The sequence below is a fragment of the Neospora caninum genome, chromosome XII, assembly GCF_000208865.1.
Source record: "Neospora caninum Liverpool complete genome, chromosome XII".
NCBI lineage: Eukaryota > Apicomplexa > Conoidasida > Eucoccidiorida > Sarcocystidae > Neospora > Neospora caninum.
Window position 1 is genome coordinate 1288048 of NC_018398.1, and position 18148 is coordinate 1306195.

Sequence of the window (18148 nt, forward strand, 5' to 3'; positions counted from 1 at the left end):
GTGTTTGTGTCAAGCACCCTGTCATACACTTTGGAATGGATATAGCTTTTTTTCCAAGCTCTGCGAAATAGCAAATAGGAAACGTTTGAACATTGCCAGAAAATTAGGATGGGCAAACAGTGGAAGATGGGTGCAGCTATCATCCCACGTTGGCACACAGAACTGTCCAAAAAACCAGCATCATCATACTCTGATTACATGGAACCCAGTACGAGGCCTGTCACTGAGGCAAAACCAGAAGCCGTCGTTATCATTTTCGCCTTGACGATCCAGACGAAGCATGGGTCGCTGCCTTGGCAGTTACAAGCGCCTCGCAAATGGTTGGTGAAACAGTCTGTTCCTGACCTTGATCCCTAGAATCGAGTTGTTCCCCGCTTTGTTGGAATTCTCCGAAACAGATAGTGCGGGGACGCAGCCCCATCGGAATTGCTGTTCTGATTCCGGAAAGTCCGTCTCGGGTATTGTCAGCGTAGAGGAATTACACCCGTCGTCGCTTTTAGAGAGGCGAAATTGTTGGCGTGGTAGGGGGCGCCGGTGGCCCGCCGACCAGTGCCAACTCCACGAGTGGGATCGAACCAAAAAGAGGATTAGAAATTCAGGTTAAAATTCACTACTGAACAAAACAGATACGGTTGACAAGATTGCTTCATGGAGTTGTCCAGGGAAGAAATGGACAACGAAAAAGAAAAAAAGTCTGCCTACGGGCACCGAGGATCGAACTCGGGATCTTCTGCGTGTTAGGCAGACGTCATAGCCACTAGACCATGCCCGCCTGATTCCATAATTATCTCCCCTAGTGCCCGCAAAACTCTTTTTTCTTGGCCTAGTGTATGTCTTCGGGTGACGCAGTAAAGTTGTTTCGCTTGCTCTGTGACGCGATGCGATGTCGTTGTGGTCACGCTCTATCAAAGAGGAAGCAACACCTTTCATGATGGATTTCTGATGACAAAACCTGGTCATTGTCACGTTGAGCGAGTTTTAGGTAAGAGAAACGGGAGCGTGGTGAAGGTGTGGGCTCCATGTCAGTGCTCCAAGGCCGCTACTGGTCGGAGCAATAAAGCTTCGGGTACACATTGCTTTTAAGATGATAGTTGTTTCAGTAGGGACGCTTTTCGCGCGGCTACATCGGTGTGCGTAGATCATATAAAATCTGGCGGCCTTTTCTTTTCCTCTGTCAAATGCATGTGACATGTTTTTTCTTGGATGGCTTAGAAACGCTCAAGAGTACATCACCAGTAACTGAATCCTTCGTTGAAGTAATACTTCATTACCGCTGAACTGACATCACGCAGTGGTGTGTCATTTGGATAGCTTTGGCTGTTGTGGTACACATTATTCGCAGACGATGGCAGAAGTACCCGCTGATGTGCCCGGCGTGTGTTGAGGAAACATATCGATTGAGCCTGACACGCTGAATGCACGGTGAGAAGTCAGCAGAGAGACGGTTGTCCCCACGTTTTTAACTGAACTGTATTTTCTGTTTCTCTTTCAAACGAAATGCCGAGAAGTGTGTCTGAGTGTGGTTGGAGTGTGTCCTGGTCCGTGCCCCGTGAGTGTTCCAGTGACAAACACTCTCCTTTCCTTCGGGTAAATACACATTTTGTTCTTCTTATGACTCTATATCTAACGGAAACAAGTTGGACATCTCTCTGCGTAAAATGATGGAGACGGCACAGTCACTCGTGAAAGAAACCGACGTCAAAAGTATTGCGCTGCAAGGATCTACCGCAGCATCCCTTTGCAGCTCGACGGGAGAATACAGGAAAACCGGAAGTGGCAAAAACTTGTCAGAAGCAAGTAGCGGCAAGCCAGTTGCATGGTTAGTGCAACGCCGACTTTCGCCGGCACATCGGCGGAACCGCTGGGAATCCCTCAACCTTCCACACATAAAAACTGGACGCCTTCGACCACGCGGAAGGCAAACGATAAGATCTTGAACCCATCACCATCTCTGTCTAAAACACTGTCTTCTTCTCCCGATCCATTCGCAAGCGGAGTGATGTCATCGACTGAATCCTCAAGTCTACATCATATGCCGCTGTCCGTGTCTGATAGCATCTCAAAGAGCAGCGATAAACAAAAGTGTTTAGCCTCGTCGTCACGATCGTCAGCAGCTTCGGGAGCAGGAGGAAGGGTTGCCAGTAAGAACTCTCTCACAAGAACAAACTCTTTTTCTGCTGTGATCAGTAAAAGGAGCTCTGCTGAAGACATACCCAGCTGCCGACTTGCCAGTACAGGAGCAATACCGCTCATCTCGGCCTCCCCGTCCGAGCAGAGCTTGTGCATTTCATGTGAACTGAAGACGTCGATGACAAGAGAACAAATTTCTTCCCTGCAACAAGTTTCGAAAAAAATGTGTGCAACATATTGCATCGTTAGATTCCTGTCAGTCTGCAAAACTGTTCACGATAAACGGCGGCAGCAGCTGTTCTCCAACACGAAATAAAAGCAACTTTTGTGTCTCCGTAAGAGATAAAGACGCCTTCAAGAAGACAGACAAGTCGCGAGCCACCAGCAGTTCAACCAAAAATGGGTTTGCCCCGCCGCGGAAAATGGCTGGCACTTTTTTGTAACCGTCTGAAGTAACCCACGATCTGGGAGCGAAACGATTGCTTGAAGCTTTTGGCGTCTGCATGAAGATGCTCTTGTGTTGTTCTGTGCGCCTTTGTTTTGAACAGTGAGTTATTGCTTGTCTATTTGTCTCATCCAGTTCTGTTTTTTCTGTTTTACGTTAGCTTGGGCCTTTTCCGGGCTCCATAACTTTTTACAGGTGACAACTCAATGAGACTTTTCTGCTAGTGGCGATAAATCATAACAGGTCTTCAGAATGCATCGTTAGCGAGCGAACACGGAAACGTGATTTTTAGATCCAAAATGCCAGATAAGGAAGACGAATACGATACTCAAAAATCCACGAAGAAGCAGGCGCTCCGAAGAGAACGAAAACTGCGAAGCAAACTGTCCTGCGGGGTGGCAGAATGAACGGTCATGACTTGATTAGCGTGCGCGAGATGCGGACACCCTGGTACTTTAACTGTTTATGGGAATGATAATGGTGTTTCGCTACATAACGCTGCAGCATCTGGTGCAACACTGCCCCAAGGGCCAAAACGCAAAAAGAGCTTTTTTACAGCAACCACACAATGAATGAGAAACAGAAACCTACAGGTGAAGACGACTTTTGCTTGCAGATGAGCACACGCGTGATGGGCTCATCCCGTCTACCCTGCCTCAGGTATGATAACATACTGACGGAGTCTTAAGTCACTATCCGCGTGTATGTGCATCCTCTTGTCGACTTCTTTTCACATGTAGCTACATCTACGTTCCTTCACATCCCTTCTTTAGTGCACTAAACGCAAATAGGCTTACACATACGGGTATATGTATGAATCTATATATATATATATATATATATATACCAGGATGCATAAATGAGCAACAAGTCTCCATTGTGTGTGTGGGATGCAGAAACGTACACTGGTATGTCGTCGACTGCTGGGTAGTACCGACGCATGCGGGCAATTTTGTACTCCTATCACTCAACCTAGGTGCCATTCCATCTAACTCTACCGACGTGGATATCTTTGCAGCCCTGAAGCACCATGGCTCAGCTCACAGCTATGACGAAGAGAACCGACGAACGGCACAAGCAGTCTTTTTCAGTACCGGTGTCGTAGCAAGCACATATATCATGAACACGGAACAGCCTACAATAACTTTCTGCCGAAGCCAAAAATTCTGCCCTCTTCACAGAAGCAGTAGAAAACAGAACTTATTCCTGAAAATTTTGCTCAGGAAATGCGCCAATCGACCGTGACTGGCACGGTGCACAGTGCCCCTCATCCGTGGCTTCCTTGGTCCTGAACAAAGCTCGAAGGCACAGAGTAAAGTGTTAGATTAATTGACCAAAAGGCACATGTTCCAGAGGGCAAAAAGTCGTTTGCTTGGGCGACTGAAACGGTGTACATCAGACGCGTTAAAAGACCGTCGGGAAGTAAGGAACCCTCCAGTCAAGCGTATCCTTGCCGAGGTAACATCCCGTGCAAGTTTTAAATCGTAGACTAGAGGAAGGGCATTACCCCACGAGCTTTTCGACTACGCCGTTTGCTTCTTTTTCCCAGAACAGCACGAACGGCACGTAGTCTTTCTTCCTCGGTGTGACTCGTCTGTTGGGCGTCAAGTGCAAAAAAAAAGCGGGGAAAAACTGCACATACCTCCGGCGTCCGGCCCCTTTTGTCTGCCTTCTCGTTGAGTTGTGGCCCTCGACTCCCTCTACTGAAAGATTCTCCGAACTTTTAGCGCGAGACAACGACAACCGGCTGCAGCGCGAGACACGCGGCCTACGGGGGAAGGGACTTCTCGGTCTCGTCGCCCGCGAACAGCACCACAGCCCGAGAGTAAGGGCACAATAAGCCATGAAACTAGCGGAGAAACAAAGACACAAGGTGTATTGACGTTCCTTTCTAAAAATACGTGTTTCTGACGAAGAGGAAAGAACAACTGACTCAGTTTTCTTGGACAGGCGGTTGAGCGAATCGCTAACCAGATACACAACAGCAGCACACGTTTCTGAAGAGGTCTGCGTCGACGGCTGCAACCTCTCTCCTCGTCCACATCTTGATTTCTAAATCGACACACGCTGGTCGGGTTCTGCTTCCTTTTTCTGCTGTGAGGGGTGTTTCCCGTTCTCCCTTTGTTTTCGACTTCGGCCTCCTCGTCACTTCTGAGATTCGTCTGTAGGTAAAGACCTTTTTTTTTGCGAAGAATCGATTTGCTGATTGTCGAACGCTACTCCCGAAGAGTTCGGCAACCCGCTGTAGAGCAGGACACGACCGTGGAAACCTTCCTTTTTCCGGTGGAAATTTGTGTTTCGGCTCTTTAACAACAACATCGGTCACCAACAGTGAGCGCCGGCTTTAGAGTTTTTCACCATCAGAAGTTTCAGGCTGTGTTTTGTCTCCGTTTTCCGTGCAACATCGAGGACAGCTACTTCTGTCGCGTCTTGCTCTCGCCTCGGTCATATGTTTGCCCCCCTCGCTGCAGCTTACTTTCTGTTGTAAAACACTGACGAAAGACCCCCTGTGTGTTGTCATCTAGAAGAAGACATCATCACACATTTTGACAACTCCTTTATGTGTGGAGAGCTGGAAGTTGTACTGAGCGTCCACCGGTCGCCTGTTTTTCTCGGGATCCATCGCCGACGCTGCCTCAGCCGAGATTGCTTCCTCACTCAGAAGAGCCGTTCCACCCGAATCGTGTTGTTTTTTGTGTGCACATACGCTAGGGAACCGTCTTCAGGTGGGCAGATACTCGAGAGCGACGGGACAATGGCGGGACAGGCCGACAAGAAGCGCCAGCAGAAAGCCGCAGCGTATTTTCAAACGCATGCTACTGGAGTCCTTGTCGCTACCGTAAGCAGCTTCCAGATATATATGATATATATATATATATGATACATATATGGGATGTATATATGACATATAATATGTAGTACTGAAAAGATGGAAAATCACACACATTTCTATGAAGCAAGGTGTTTTTCGAAAGGGAAGAGAAGAGGTTCTTCTGTCGGGCATCGGTGGCTCCGTTTTTTTCGTACGGCTTCGTCCTCCAGTGGTCGTACGAAGGCAGATTTTTACCTTGAACAGAGATGCACATATGCGTATATGCGTATACGCTTGTATGTATAAACGAATATGCATCTCGCGGCATATCACCAGATCGATTCGTCTGGAACACACACAAACCAAATATATACGCGAATATATATATATATATATATAATCAACACCGTTAATTTAGGGACTCAATGCAATGTAAACACACGCAACACATCAGCGATTTTGGCGCTCAGGACCTCTTCCCGCCGTTTGTGAATGAAGGCGTGCATGCCATGTGTGTGGCCTGCGTGTCTGTAAGCTCTGCGTGAACGTCTTGTTAACGTTTAAAGCGCGATCGGGACACCCCCCTTATGTCGGTCGCTCCGAGGATGTGCTGTCTCTGTTTCTAGCGTCATTTGCGTTAGCATGCCTATGCATCATATATCCGCCAAATACAGAAGCGAACAATACGACTGTGGACATACGCATATATATATATATATATATATATATATATATATATAGCGAGAATGCATGCATATTATATACATAAGCGTATATGTGTATATATGTGCATGTGGTAGACGGCCGCCCGATCTGCATGGAAAGATATGTTTGTTGTCACTGTCTGATTCCCACAGTCGTCCTTTTAACCTCTAGCTCCACTTTTTGTCGGCCTATGTTTCCTCAGGTTCTGTTTCTGGTCTTCCGTCTGCTGGTTTTCTCGGGGAACTTCTCTGCTCCGCTGTTGCCAGTCCCCGGCTTCTCAGAGGGTTCCCTTCTCGCCTTCACCTACGCGCTTTACTACGGGACGTACAGCTCGATCACGAGGAGTCTGCTGCTGGGCGTGTCCCACTCATACGCCACAGACTTTTTCCTTGTTGCATGCGCGGCAGAGATCGCAGGAGGCATCCACCCCAACGGCTGGTTTCTCTGGACGGTGGTCCCTGCGTACATCCTTTACAGAGTTGTTAAAAAGATCCTCGACTGGGTGTTCACACCTGAGGGTCCGGAGGAAGGCAGTCCGGAAGCGATAGCCATGAGGAAGCGAGAGGAGAAACTCCAGAGAAAGATCAAGAGCGGACGTGTGCAGCTTATCAGATGAGACACAGAACGGAAAAATTGTCCATGGAGTACGAACCGGTGACCCCCGGTGCCTGTGGCCATATCCATCTGCCACCACGTTTTTGTATAGGATAATGGGATCCGGACGGGCGACGCTGTTTTGGGAGATAGGATCAAAGAGAAACGCGGGGAGAGGTAAAGGTCACAAAACAGAATTCGAGGGGGGACAAAGGTCCACGGGGTGACTAAAGGGAACAGACGGAAGACAGGCGCGCATGCTCCCTTGCTTCAAACAGTTCCGTTGGATTTTATGTGTCCCATCAGGATGGTTCATGCCGTAACCGGTTGTTCCCAGTCAAACATGTGCACACAGAAAGGCCGGAAAACACGTTTACACGTCTTAAGTAACGCGACCTGCCTTGCCGCTCACTGGCACACATCCGCTACAGTCCTGGAGGAGTTCTGCACTCGATGTCTGATAGCTCATGTTGCATTGCGCCCGTGGCTGCGTAGTTTATCGTTATGCGTTTTGCTCTGCGTTTTTCTTCGTGACACGTAATGGAGGACTCACGGAACTGGAACGCGCGGGGACTTGCTAATTGTTGGCCTCGGTAGTCATTGGAGCGACACGCCTGTGTGGGGATCTGTCCCGTTGGCAACTGCTGCAAAACCCTTGTCTCTCATCAAACCTACGACTTCCTTTATCAAGAAGAGAGAAAAAAGTACGGCGTTCGAGTTGATCCCGGTATGCACTCGATTCCAGAATCACATAACACCCTTTCCTCGCTTCCGCTGTGTCCTTCGTCATGCCCCCTCTCCCCGGTCTAACGGAGCGACTCCACCGGAAGTTGTGCTTCTAATCACGCTTCGTCCAGCTTTCGGACGCTGAGGTTGTTTCCGGCTTTGTGGGCAGCGTGTCTGACCACTGAAATGAAATGCACTTAGACGAGAGGGACTGGCAATGGTATTTGCTCTCGAGCCGATGCTGCGAGCGGAAACGTTTTCGCGAAGAAACGTGCATCGAATGTCTTCTTTTCCCGTCTGTGCTTCCCCTGTCACTGTTTCTTATGTTTGTTTCGCTTCTTTCCTCCTCCTTTTGTGTAACGGCATTCTGCTTACTTCCACTATCTGTTCCCTCTCGTTTTTTGTACCGATCGTTTCTTTGGCGTAGGTGTCGTGTCTGTGTTTCTAGCGTGACGCCCTGGAGGGCATCGCTCAGTTGTGTCGCTTTTCGCCTGTCACCCTGAGCTGTTGATATCTTAGACTCTTTCCTCTCCTAGTTGCGCTTTCTTGTCGTCTTCCCTCTCGTGAAAATAAACTGAAGTACATGGGCGTGAGTTCGCTCTGTGCCACTGCCGTTCTTTTCGCCTGTAAACTGGTCAGTTTGCTTGCATTGACAGAAGAGAGCTGTTCAGTAGTATTCCAGTTATGACACATGGATTTCTGTCAAATCTCTCAAGATTATCAGAAACTGTTGTGCTGTCAAGGCACTCCAGGCGTCGAAATAATGGCGCGTTCCATCCGGAGGGAGGCAAAAAAGGTGACGCAGCGTGAAAGTTTCTAGTTGCATTCCACTGAAAAAAATTGTTCGTACGAGAGGGAAATAAAAATTCTGCCTAATCGGGGAAAGTCGAAAGCATGAAGTACACAGAGAGAAAGGAAAGACAGCATGCTAACACACATATACGCATATCTATGCTAACAGGACGCAGAGACGTTGCGGTCTTCGTGACACTAAAACAATCTTGAGACGACACACTCCGCGACGAGATCGCACGAAAGCAAAGGAGATGCGTTGTCTACATTGATGTGCCGCTTTTCAACGGTGCCGCAAAAAAGTTGTAAGGTCACACTCACCGGTAAAGGCCGAGCGTGTATGACCTCTCCACGCTTCATGCCAGGGTGCATTGCCGGCCTGGCCTGACCCCCCTTCTCGAGAGGAAATGAGGAAAGCGTTTTGCAAAAACGCTACTCTTGTTCTTCGCTCAGGAGAAAGCTGAGTTCTGTTAAAACGAGATTTTTGAATAAAACTGCGCGATCTCACGGGCAACATGCCTCCCATTCGAAGGCCGTCTTCCCTGGTGCCTTCTCCTCTCTGCCTCCGCTTTTCTCACCAACTATCAAATTGTCCCCCTCTCCGCTTTCGTCTGCATCTCCTCCCTGACAGGTCCCTGACCCCCCGCACCGGTCCCTCCCATTCTCTGTCCCCGACACGTGCTCTTTTTGACTTTTCCTGTCTCCATGGTATCCTTTATCTCTTGTTCCTCTTGCATCGCCTCTTCACTCTAATCGATCGCCGTGGTTGATTCTCACATCCTCCCTCGTCGACTCTTCCTCCTCCTCCGGACATCAGCCGCATCGCCTGCCCTGTTGTTCCAGGGTGCTTCCCCTATCCTTTCGTCGCCAACGGTTCACGGCGTGCCTCTGCGCTCCACAGTCCCCGTCGTCCTCCAGCCCACTTTTCTGAAGGCTGCGGTTGGAACACGAGCTTATATAGACACGGCACGCAATCTCGCCTCATTACAATGCATGGAAATAACTGAGTTTGGCAGACATAGGGCTACCCGTGGTAGTTCCCTTTCGTTTTCACCACACCGCTTGGGGCTTTGCCACAGTCCACGGCGCCTCAGTCGACGAATGATGCATGCATACTTGTTTCCCAGCATATCGTTGGCATGACTCATGGGACCGGAGTGTGCTTTTCCGCATGGACAGGAAACGGAGATGGCTCCGCACAGGTGTTTCTTTAGCATCTCTAGCTCCCCTGGATAATCTCTACAAATGGCATTCCCCTTCTCTCTCCCTTCCCTTCCGTATTTCTGCAAAACATGCAGAGAGTGGGCGCGTGCTAAGTCGTATCTTCTCCCTGTCGCATTGCCAAAAAAATCTACAGCGCCGCATGCATACGAGGCGTTTCCTCGAGCAGCGGGCGCCGGACGTAGCCTTGGCGACTCACGGGAGACGAGACAGGGCTTCCCCTGAACTGGGCAGCCACTCAGCTCGGCGCGACAAAAAACTTGATAAAAAAATATCTTGGTTTCCTGGTGGACCGTTATCCGGCAGAATCCCTCCCTGTGTCTCCGCCCTCCCCCTTCCCTGCGGGTCTACTGTAGATCCTGTTCCTGCTGCCCCAAGCTCGTCACCGGACGAGAGACACTGTCGCGAACGCGCGCCTGTCCAGTGCCTCCCTAGCCCCCTTTGAGCCTTCTTTGTCGTCCTGAGGCTTTCTTCCGGAACACACGGCTCGACTCTCGGTCAAAAAATCAAGCGTGTGGGCTCTGCCACAAAACGAACGGTCGACTTGAGAAACAGACAGAACACGGCACACAAAACGAATCTTCAGAACTGAAGCAGCTGAACTTTCGAGGACGAGGCCGTGGGGGCAAGAGCTTCTCGCTCTTTAACTCCCCTCAGGGATCCAAAGAGACGCAACCAACGGATTTGGGCCTCTCGGCTTCTCCTGACTCCCTTCGTGGAAGAGTCAAAGAAGACCATGGCGTGCCCGCCCACTGCCCTGTGGTGCCCGTGTCCCGAACCTCTGAGGTGCCGACGAGAAAATGAGGCCGAAGGGCAAACCGAATCGTTTTTCATTGCCACGACACTGTGGAGCGCTCCACGAACACGACTGACGGTTGGGATCATATCGGTTAAGCTGAGGCTGTCATAACACTCTTGGCACATCCTGTAGCAGCGTTATGGTTGCTACAGCCATAGCCTAGGGCCGTCACCAACGCGTCACACTTCCTGTCTGGCATCACGGAAGAAAAAGAGGATGCCCGCGTAGAACACAACTTGTATCCACGTGGCCCACACTTGGCTCTCTCTTCCACAGCACCGTCTCCCACCAAAAGGACGATGTGTGGACAAAAAAAGCATGACCGCTGCCACTGCGTTGCTGGCCTGTCGCTACGCTTGACAAAGGCACACACTGCCGTCTCTCGCGCACTCGCAAAAAATCATCAGAGACACTGCCATCCGCGCGAGTTCGTTGCAATTGCCCTCCTCTGTTACTCTCACGAGTGGAAGCACAGTCGAGCAAGTGGGAGAATGAACGCCTTCGCACGCAAAGCATTTTCGTTTCCACTCAATAACCAGACCGGGCATATCGGCACACGCACTGAGCCGTGTGTGTCCGGCCTGGCGCCTGTGTCGTGTGCTTCGGAAACAAAACAGGACGGCGTTTTTATGAGCTCTGGCGGCATCGGAAAGGAACACCCACGCAGTCCGGTTGTTGCCTTGAACAACGAAAAACACGTTTCAACACAAGCCGAACAGCAGGCACGGACGTGTCTACCCTTCCGGACGCGCGGTGTGCCATAAGAGTCTGTACGAAACACCCATAGGCGTTCTCGCAGAAATACCCTTTCTTTGGGGGCGAGTTCTCTGGAGTCTCACGAATTCTCGCGAGGAAACGTTGAAACCTCTTCACATCTCACCGCTTATGCGAACAAGGCTGTCCCTCTCGCATTCGATAATATCTATATTGGTATCACCGTGTCGGAAACCGGCGCACTTTTCCTCACATACGCACAACCCTCGACAGCCCCCGGCTGCCATCAAGACTGCCGGCTGAGCGAGGCCGTTTTCCCTCTCCATACACATCTCCACCAGCGCCATATTAAACCCGTCTCCTGCGCTTAGCAGGCAGCTTCTGGCCGCGTCTCACTCGCAACCTCCTCGCGTTTCTGCCACACTCAGTTTCCACGTTTTCGTCCTCGCCTCGGCTGCGGCATGCTAGGTCTGCCAACCCTGCGCTTCCAACGACATACGCGACGCGCAGAACTCACGTCCCTCGTGTCTTTTGAAAGGGCCTGCGCACGGCAGAGACAACGCGGCCAGTGTGTGCCCCCATCCAGGCAAAGGGCCGCTTGCCACCGCATGGAGGCTCGATTCGTTTTTCCACCCAACCCGCTGGACTTTCGGACACCTTCACTTTGGGGCGACGCCGTTGTTTCATGGCGCAGTCGCCGCGGCGTCTCCAGCATCGGTTTCTTGGAAGCGCCTCTTGCTGAGACATGGCTAATCTTGGCTGGTCGAAGAAACTGTTGGAAATGCACCAGGTTCCTCCTTTGGAATGCCCGGCAAAGGGCATGACAGGCCACTGAGGGGAACCCAGACAGCGGCCCTGTTCGCACTCGGGTCTTCCCTCTTGCTCGACGCGTCCGCGAGTCGCGCGCCAGCAGGATCTTCAAAAGTTGCCCATATTTCTGTTTCCGCCTCTCTCTCGTCTCCGAAAAGGACATCTTTGTTGGCGTCGGCCTCCGCCTCCACTCCATTCATGCCGCTCAACAGATCGTCGCCAGCTGCGAAGCTTCCACGACTCGCGAGGGAAGGCCCGGGTTCTGTGGTGACAGTCAAAAGGGGGGAGGGCATGTCCAAATCGCCTTTGCTCGTCCCTTCGCCTGTGGTGAGTGCCGACCTCCCTTGGACAGCTTCACCCTTTCTCGGGTCTCCCGCCCTCTGCGAATCGTCAATGAAGGCCACAGAGGAAAACACGTCTACGAGAGCACCAGCCGTCACTGCGAGGCTCCCGTTCTTTCCTCGCTCTGCCGCTGATTGTTCCGCGTGAGTCTCTCCCTCTCTCACCGGCCGTGAGCTCGGACCCTCTGCGCGTGCTTGAGTGCTCCGCGGGAGGGACGCGGTTCTCAAGGCGCCGGAAAAGGACTCGACAGAGTCGCGCCAGCCCGCTTCGGTCCTCCCTCCAACCCCTGCCCCATCGTAGCTTCCTTGTGACGCAATCGGGAAAAGGGCGTGTGGGTGCCGCGACTGAAGCCCATGACGGTTCGCGAACGCCAGAGAGTCAGAAAACGAAGAAAGGTGGGGGCACAGCGGAGACGCGTCGCCTCCGGCCCCGCCTGGAGCCGAGGAGGACAGACCTAGAAACGCGTTGAGCTGTTCAAACGGCTGGACAGACGGAGGCTGGGGGGAAGAGGCGAGCGAAAAAGGATCCAGCCAGGCGGACAAAGCGGCGGAAGCCTCGCATGTAGACGCCAGCGGCCCAACGGCAGTCGTAGGTCGAGAAGGCGTCTCCACGCTCGACAAGGCGGCAGGGCGGTAAGACTCCAGTGGGGACGGAAGCTTCCTTGACGTTTCTGCCAGAGAGGATGGGACGTTCGGAAACCGCTGAACAGGTGGAGCCACGCAACCAGTGCACGAATCAAGCAGATCCCTCGTGGGCGGCGCCGAGCTGACTGCAGGGGGAGGACCGCTTCCCACCCAACGTGCATAGCGGTAGCAACCTGCGTGTTCTGCTGTCTGCGCTGTGGCGCGCTGATACGCCGGGGAGCTGTGTGCCGCCGCGGATGTTCCGCTCTTCGCCAGGTGGGGCGCCATTGCCACGAGAGCTGCCACCAAGGTGCTCCAGGCATTCGTACTAGAGTCGTTCTTCTCTTGTGTGCACGTCAGTCTCCGGGAAGGGTCTGCTGACTCTCCTAGAGCAGCGGAGGAGGCGAAGGCACCTGGCAATCTCTGGTTGGATGGCGCATTCACTGGCGGAGCGCCGTTGCCTGTTGGGGAGAGGAGTCGAGACACTGCAAGCAACGCCGCCAAAGCCGCAGCACCCTGACTCTCCCCCCTGTCGGCAGCCACTGCGGTGGGTAAACCTGGAAACAGTGTGCTGTTCATCCCGGCTCCGACCTCTCCACAAAGGCTGCTCCCGCTGCACGCCACGTTTGCACAGCTAGCCCCAGTCGCCGCGGCTTCGCCGCTCAAGTCGCGGAGCAAGGCGTCATGGCGGTGAGGTCCCTCAGGAGACGCTGCGGAAAGAGCAGTCATGGTCTCCTGAAGGAACCTCGCCACATCGCTCGCTCCAGCACCCCCCAAACTGGCCGGCGACGAAGCATTTCCGTGAACCAAAAAAGTTTCGCGAGCACGGATCGGCATCGCATCCGAGGACAGAAAGGAGGCTGTCGCAAGGTTTCGGAGACCGGGCAGGGAGGGCGAAGCTCCAAGCCGGACGCCATGTTGCGTAGAGGATCCCAGGAGAAGCGCTGGAATGAAGGGCGGTGCCTCAGGGTTCAGAGAGCTGTTATTTACGCTATGTCGAGAGTCTCCACTGCTTGAACGCGATGCCGATTCTCTTGCGAAACGGGCCTCTGGGCGAGGCACGGACGCGTCGTACGGGTAGATGGGGCAGGCACCGGTGGTACGGGGTTGGTGGCTTCCTGTCCTAGGGGAGTCAACGGAAACAAATGCGCTCTCCTCCCGAGGGCCTACTGCAATGCGTACCGGGGCCGCATCCATTCCAAAAAGTGGACGGTCCTGTTTCCCTCGTTTCAAGAGGGTCAGCTTGTACGACAGGAGCCGGGTCTTGGGCACGGTCTTCGGCTGATCGTTCTGCCGGCTACACAGCGAGCCATTTTTTCTGGCACGGCCCTTCTCTGTCTGGTCCTTCGAAACGCTCACTCTCCTCTTCAGCTGCGTCGCACTTTCCACCTTAGACGGGGCTTTTCTCAAACAGTTGTTCGTCGCCGGGAGAGCGCCAGCGTCACACGGCCCACCTTCGAGGATCTCGACTGCACGAGCTGTCGACTTTTTCCGTTCAGTGACCACATCGGCGCGGCCACGTCCAGTACGCTGTACAAACGCGTGGTGAACCCCGACACGAAGACCCGGCATCAGATGCGTGCCGTTTTGATATTTTCCCTTCGCAAGGCTGTGAGGCAGACTGGCAGACGAGAGCGCGTCCTCCGGTTCAGCGTCTATCCCAGACGCTAGGCCGACTGGTGAACGCCCCGTTTCCTCTTCCCACGGAGGGGTTTTCTCTCTAGTGTTTTTTATTCGCGCTTTATTTAAAGACTCCAGTGCGCGCAGGGCAGAAGTTACCAAGTGCGCCGCGACTGCTGACTCGCCACAATCCTGTCCGGACGTCTCGCTGCTCGTACTAATGCTGCCGCGGCTGGTGTCCTGTTGAAGACGGTCTTCGCTGTGCGTGCTTGCCTCGTCGGCACCCCCCCGTAGCTCCTCTGCAGTGTGCGCGAACCTGCGCACAAGGCAGAAGAGAGGCGAGAAAAGCGTTTCGTCTTTGAAAACCCGACGGAGCGAGTTTTGGGAGACAGAAACGTGGAGTATGTACCTGACGAGACGGCGTGACACAACCGCCGAGTTTTAAACGTACACCGGGACTTCCAAATTTCTACGCAGAGAAATGTGGGTGTCTTGGGAAAAGACGGTTCTATGACCTCTTACCGGCAAGATTCTCCGCTGAGGCAGACCCCTTTCGCATGGAATTTGCACATTGCAGTTTTGAATGTGAGAAGTTGATGGCCGTTACACCGGAGATCCTCCTTGCTGTGGGCGTACGGACACCCGGGGTCATCGCAGACTTGCCCCCGAAAGACGCGACGACACCACTTGGTGCAGCGCAGATCAGGTGGCGTTCTGAGCTCCTCCTGGGTGGAAACGCAAAATAAAAATATCTCGTGATGAATAAGTCGGAACCGTTTGCTGCCTAGAACATCCGGTATGCGCTGCCGTGTCTTGACAGATAGTCTAATCCAGTTCCGCTTACCTGGGAGTGTGCAAAGCTGCAATGGTCTTTTCGCGCACAGACTCCTGTGGAATGGAGCTTCGGACACAGCTGAGTCTTCCAAAATATTTCGCGCGCCAAATTCGCTTGCTGCACTGAAGACGTCACGCGGGTGGACGGAGCCGAAATACAGACTGTCCCAGTTTTGGACCTGGGGCGGTTCGATCGCTTGATTCGGTGTTCCATCTTGTGTGTCTTGGTTAACCTGGTCCTGGAACGGCCGCACACCTGAATTCAGCTCCGTTGCGAGCTGTTTCTCGACAGGATTATGGACCTAAGGAAAAGAGATGAGAGTGTAGTGCGAAAAAATTCGGAGACGCGCACGGTATCTCGTCTCAGCCGGCACTGCACTCCCCGACACGTAGCCGATTTTCGGCCGCATCACAACTAACAAATCTACGACCCCAAAGAGAAATGCCCTCCAGTGAAATTGCATACCACCTACAACGCTAAAATCCAACACTCGCTACCCGAAGTTAAACATAGAGATTTCTATTTTTTGAGTACGCGCAGTGTGTGTTGGGATTTAGTGCCTGGAGACAGGCCTTGCGACTGTGCGTGCACGAAGGCATCTAAGCCGCTCTTACCGTGGAGGCTGCGAGGTATGCATCTACTGACGGGGTTTTCGCCGCTCCACCAAAGTCCAGCCTTGCGTTCACGAATTGCCTCCGTTCATAGATATCTAGACCAACCACAGAGACGCCAATGACAAAATTGGCGTCGAGATCCCGATTTGAGCCGACTCGATGACGGGCACACCTGTCTATCACCCGCGCGCACAGGGTTTCCCGTCCGCTCTCTGACACTCGATCACGGAATCGAATGGGGAAGAGACGGGAACGGATCGGCACGCGAAGCGATCACCTGTCCGAATCCCTCTTCAAAAATGCATGAAGACGAAGGAACGGAAACGAACGGAATTTTGTGTGAGGGTAAAATCGGAAAAGCAAAAACGACCAGGGGACACAGAGGAAACGCCTCTGGTAGGAAACTCGCTCCTGATAATCGTCTTCACGCTTTGTTCCAGTCATGCACACCAACGGCTGTCTACACACCGACACCTTACATTGGACAAAACCACACACACCCTTTCAGAACCGAGAGGAGCATGACCAAACTTCCAAATGCACAAAAATAGGAAAGGGACGGTTTTTATGCGCCGGACACGCTGAAAGTCCCCCAAACAGATTACGGGGGGGTGAACGCTGTCGAACGTCTTCGCCTAGGACAGTCGCCGTCGCCGTTCGCGCAGGAAGGAGAGTTAAGCGGAGGCAGTAGGTGCCGCCGGGGGTCCTTATCCTTTGCGCAGAGGAACAGCATCGACAAGATGTGGGGGGAACAAACTACAGGAAGACAGGGTGACGCCCTCCACCTTCAAAACAGTGCTCGAGACGAGGTTAATTTTTCTGAATTACTGATAGTGCGTTAGAAGCCAACATTCCAGACTGAAATCTTTAGGAGCAGTCTACAGTAACATCAAGATTTACCTCATGCGCATTTTCGCCTGGTCGTTACTTCGTCCTCCACCCAAGGGGAGCGGGAGATCCTGCCGAGAACCCACGCGTGCCGTTTTCTCTCCCTTCTTGTGTAGCCCAGCCGAAAACAGAAACTAAAAGCATTTAAACGAGGTCTCCATATACAGCCAAAAGGTTGCCTTGCTGCAAGCTAGACATAGCTGAGGCAAAACCCGGGCACATCTCCAGACGGAAGGGACCATTTAGAGGGAAAACAGAATCTTCACTTTAGAGTGTTGGCTGTTCTTACGGTGGGATGACATACAAGGTTCGAACTGAAGAAAAGAGGGTTCGGGCGGCGGTCGCCTGTCAGTGACTGCCAAACGGCCGATGCAAAACAGTGAACCGCCAAAGGAAGAACGGTATTTCGCGCGACTGTTCCTCAGCCACGTTCGTGCTTCTTTGTTGTTGTGTTAGCCCCCCAGTTTGCCTGTGAGCCGCCCAACTGTGGCGTTTGTGCTCGTTCGAGAGCGCGTGGCCACTCAGACATAAAAGGAATCGAATCAGCCGACAGTGCTCGTCGAGAGGTCAGCGGCCTGTGTCCTCAACAGTTGCCACTGGCGTAGGGACGGAGTAACTCCTGCAATAACTTTCGGCTTGCACCTCGCAACTATCTGTAGTTGTGTGTTTCTCGTGAAGAACTGTTGAATGCGGGATATTTGATAGATGTATTCTTCCCCCCAGCGCAATGTACTGAATCATGTTAGACAGTCCATACCCCATGGCTGTTTTTTATGACAAGGAAGCCATTCGCCACCGAAAAGTCTCAGAGTCATGCTGTTCACTGAAGTTGCCTTTCAGGTCTATTATCCCCTTGCAGAACATCCTATCGCCACTCAGCATGCGACGAATGCGCCAGACAACTGCTTGTTGTCAGGTCGTTCTGCTTCCTCGTGGGGAATGGGCGCCGGCAGCAATGCCAATCCCAACACAGTGATTGCATTTCTGGGTAGAATTCCCTGTGGTAAACACAGTCAACTAATGGCGGAAGGAGCATTCGTACGTTCTGCAATGTCATCGGAGATAAACCCTAGATTTAGCATTCATCTACAGCTACGATATCTGCTGTGTTTAAAAGCGGTTAGTTAACCTTTCCTCTTCTAACCGTTTCCAATTTCAGCAGTGCTACTCTCTGTTTCACCAGGGAAGGGAGTTCGTGGTTACCTCGAGAGACGTGCACTCGACCGCGCAATCGTACAGCTTCATGAGGTCTTCTAAAGTCAGTGTCGGATTTGTTTCCCCATTGAGATGAGCCATACAGTTACTACGAGATCTGCATCTCGCGGGGAAATTGTATCCGTGCTTCAGCGCACCGCCCACGCATTTTACTCTCAAAACAATCAATCTTCTGCACGATCAGCATGTTCAAAGCCTTATCTGCTGCTTTCGGGCCCAAGGCTGTCTTGTTTACTTTCAAAGCACCCCGCACTGCTCTCCGT

General features: G+C 52.3%; 2 protein-coding genes and 1 non-coding gene across 3 annotated transcripts; 1 reads left to right on the plus strand and 2 right to left on the minus strand.

The window, feature by feature from the left end:
• Positions 1-699: 699 nt before the first annotated feature.
• Positions 700-772, minus strand: NCLIV_t140006. The gene has a single exon. It is a non-coding gene; the product is annotated as a tRNA-Val (tRNA).
• A 5510-nt stretch (positions 773-6282) lies between these two features.
• Positions 6283-6708, plus strand: NCLIV_061880 (conserved hypothetical protein; the record flags this gene model as incomplete). Its single annotated transcript, XM_003885740.1, has 1 exon — positions 6283-6708. The coding sequence occupies one exon, from the start codon at positions 6283-6285 to the stop codon at positions 6706-6708; it is 426 nt and encodes a 141-aa protein (XP_003885789.1).
• Positions 6709-11687: 4979 nt separating this feature from the next.
• NCLIV_061890 (hypothetical protein) lies at positions 11688-15381 on the minus strand (the record flags this gene model as incomplete). Its single annotated transcript, XM_003885741.1, has 3 exons — positions 11688-14649; positions 14856-15058; positions 15178-15381. 3 exons carry the CDS (start codon positions 15379-15381, stop codon positions 11688-11690), a joined length of 3369 nt encoding a protein of 1122 aa, XP_003885790.1.
• Positions 15382-18148: the final 2767 nt, after the last annotated feature.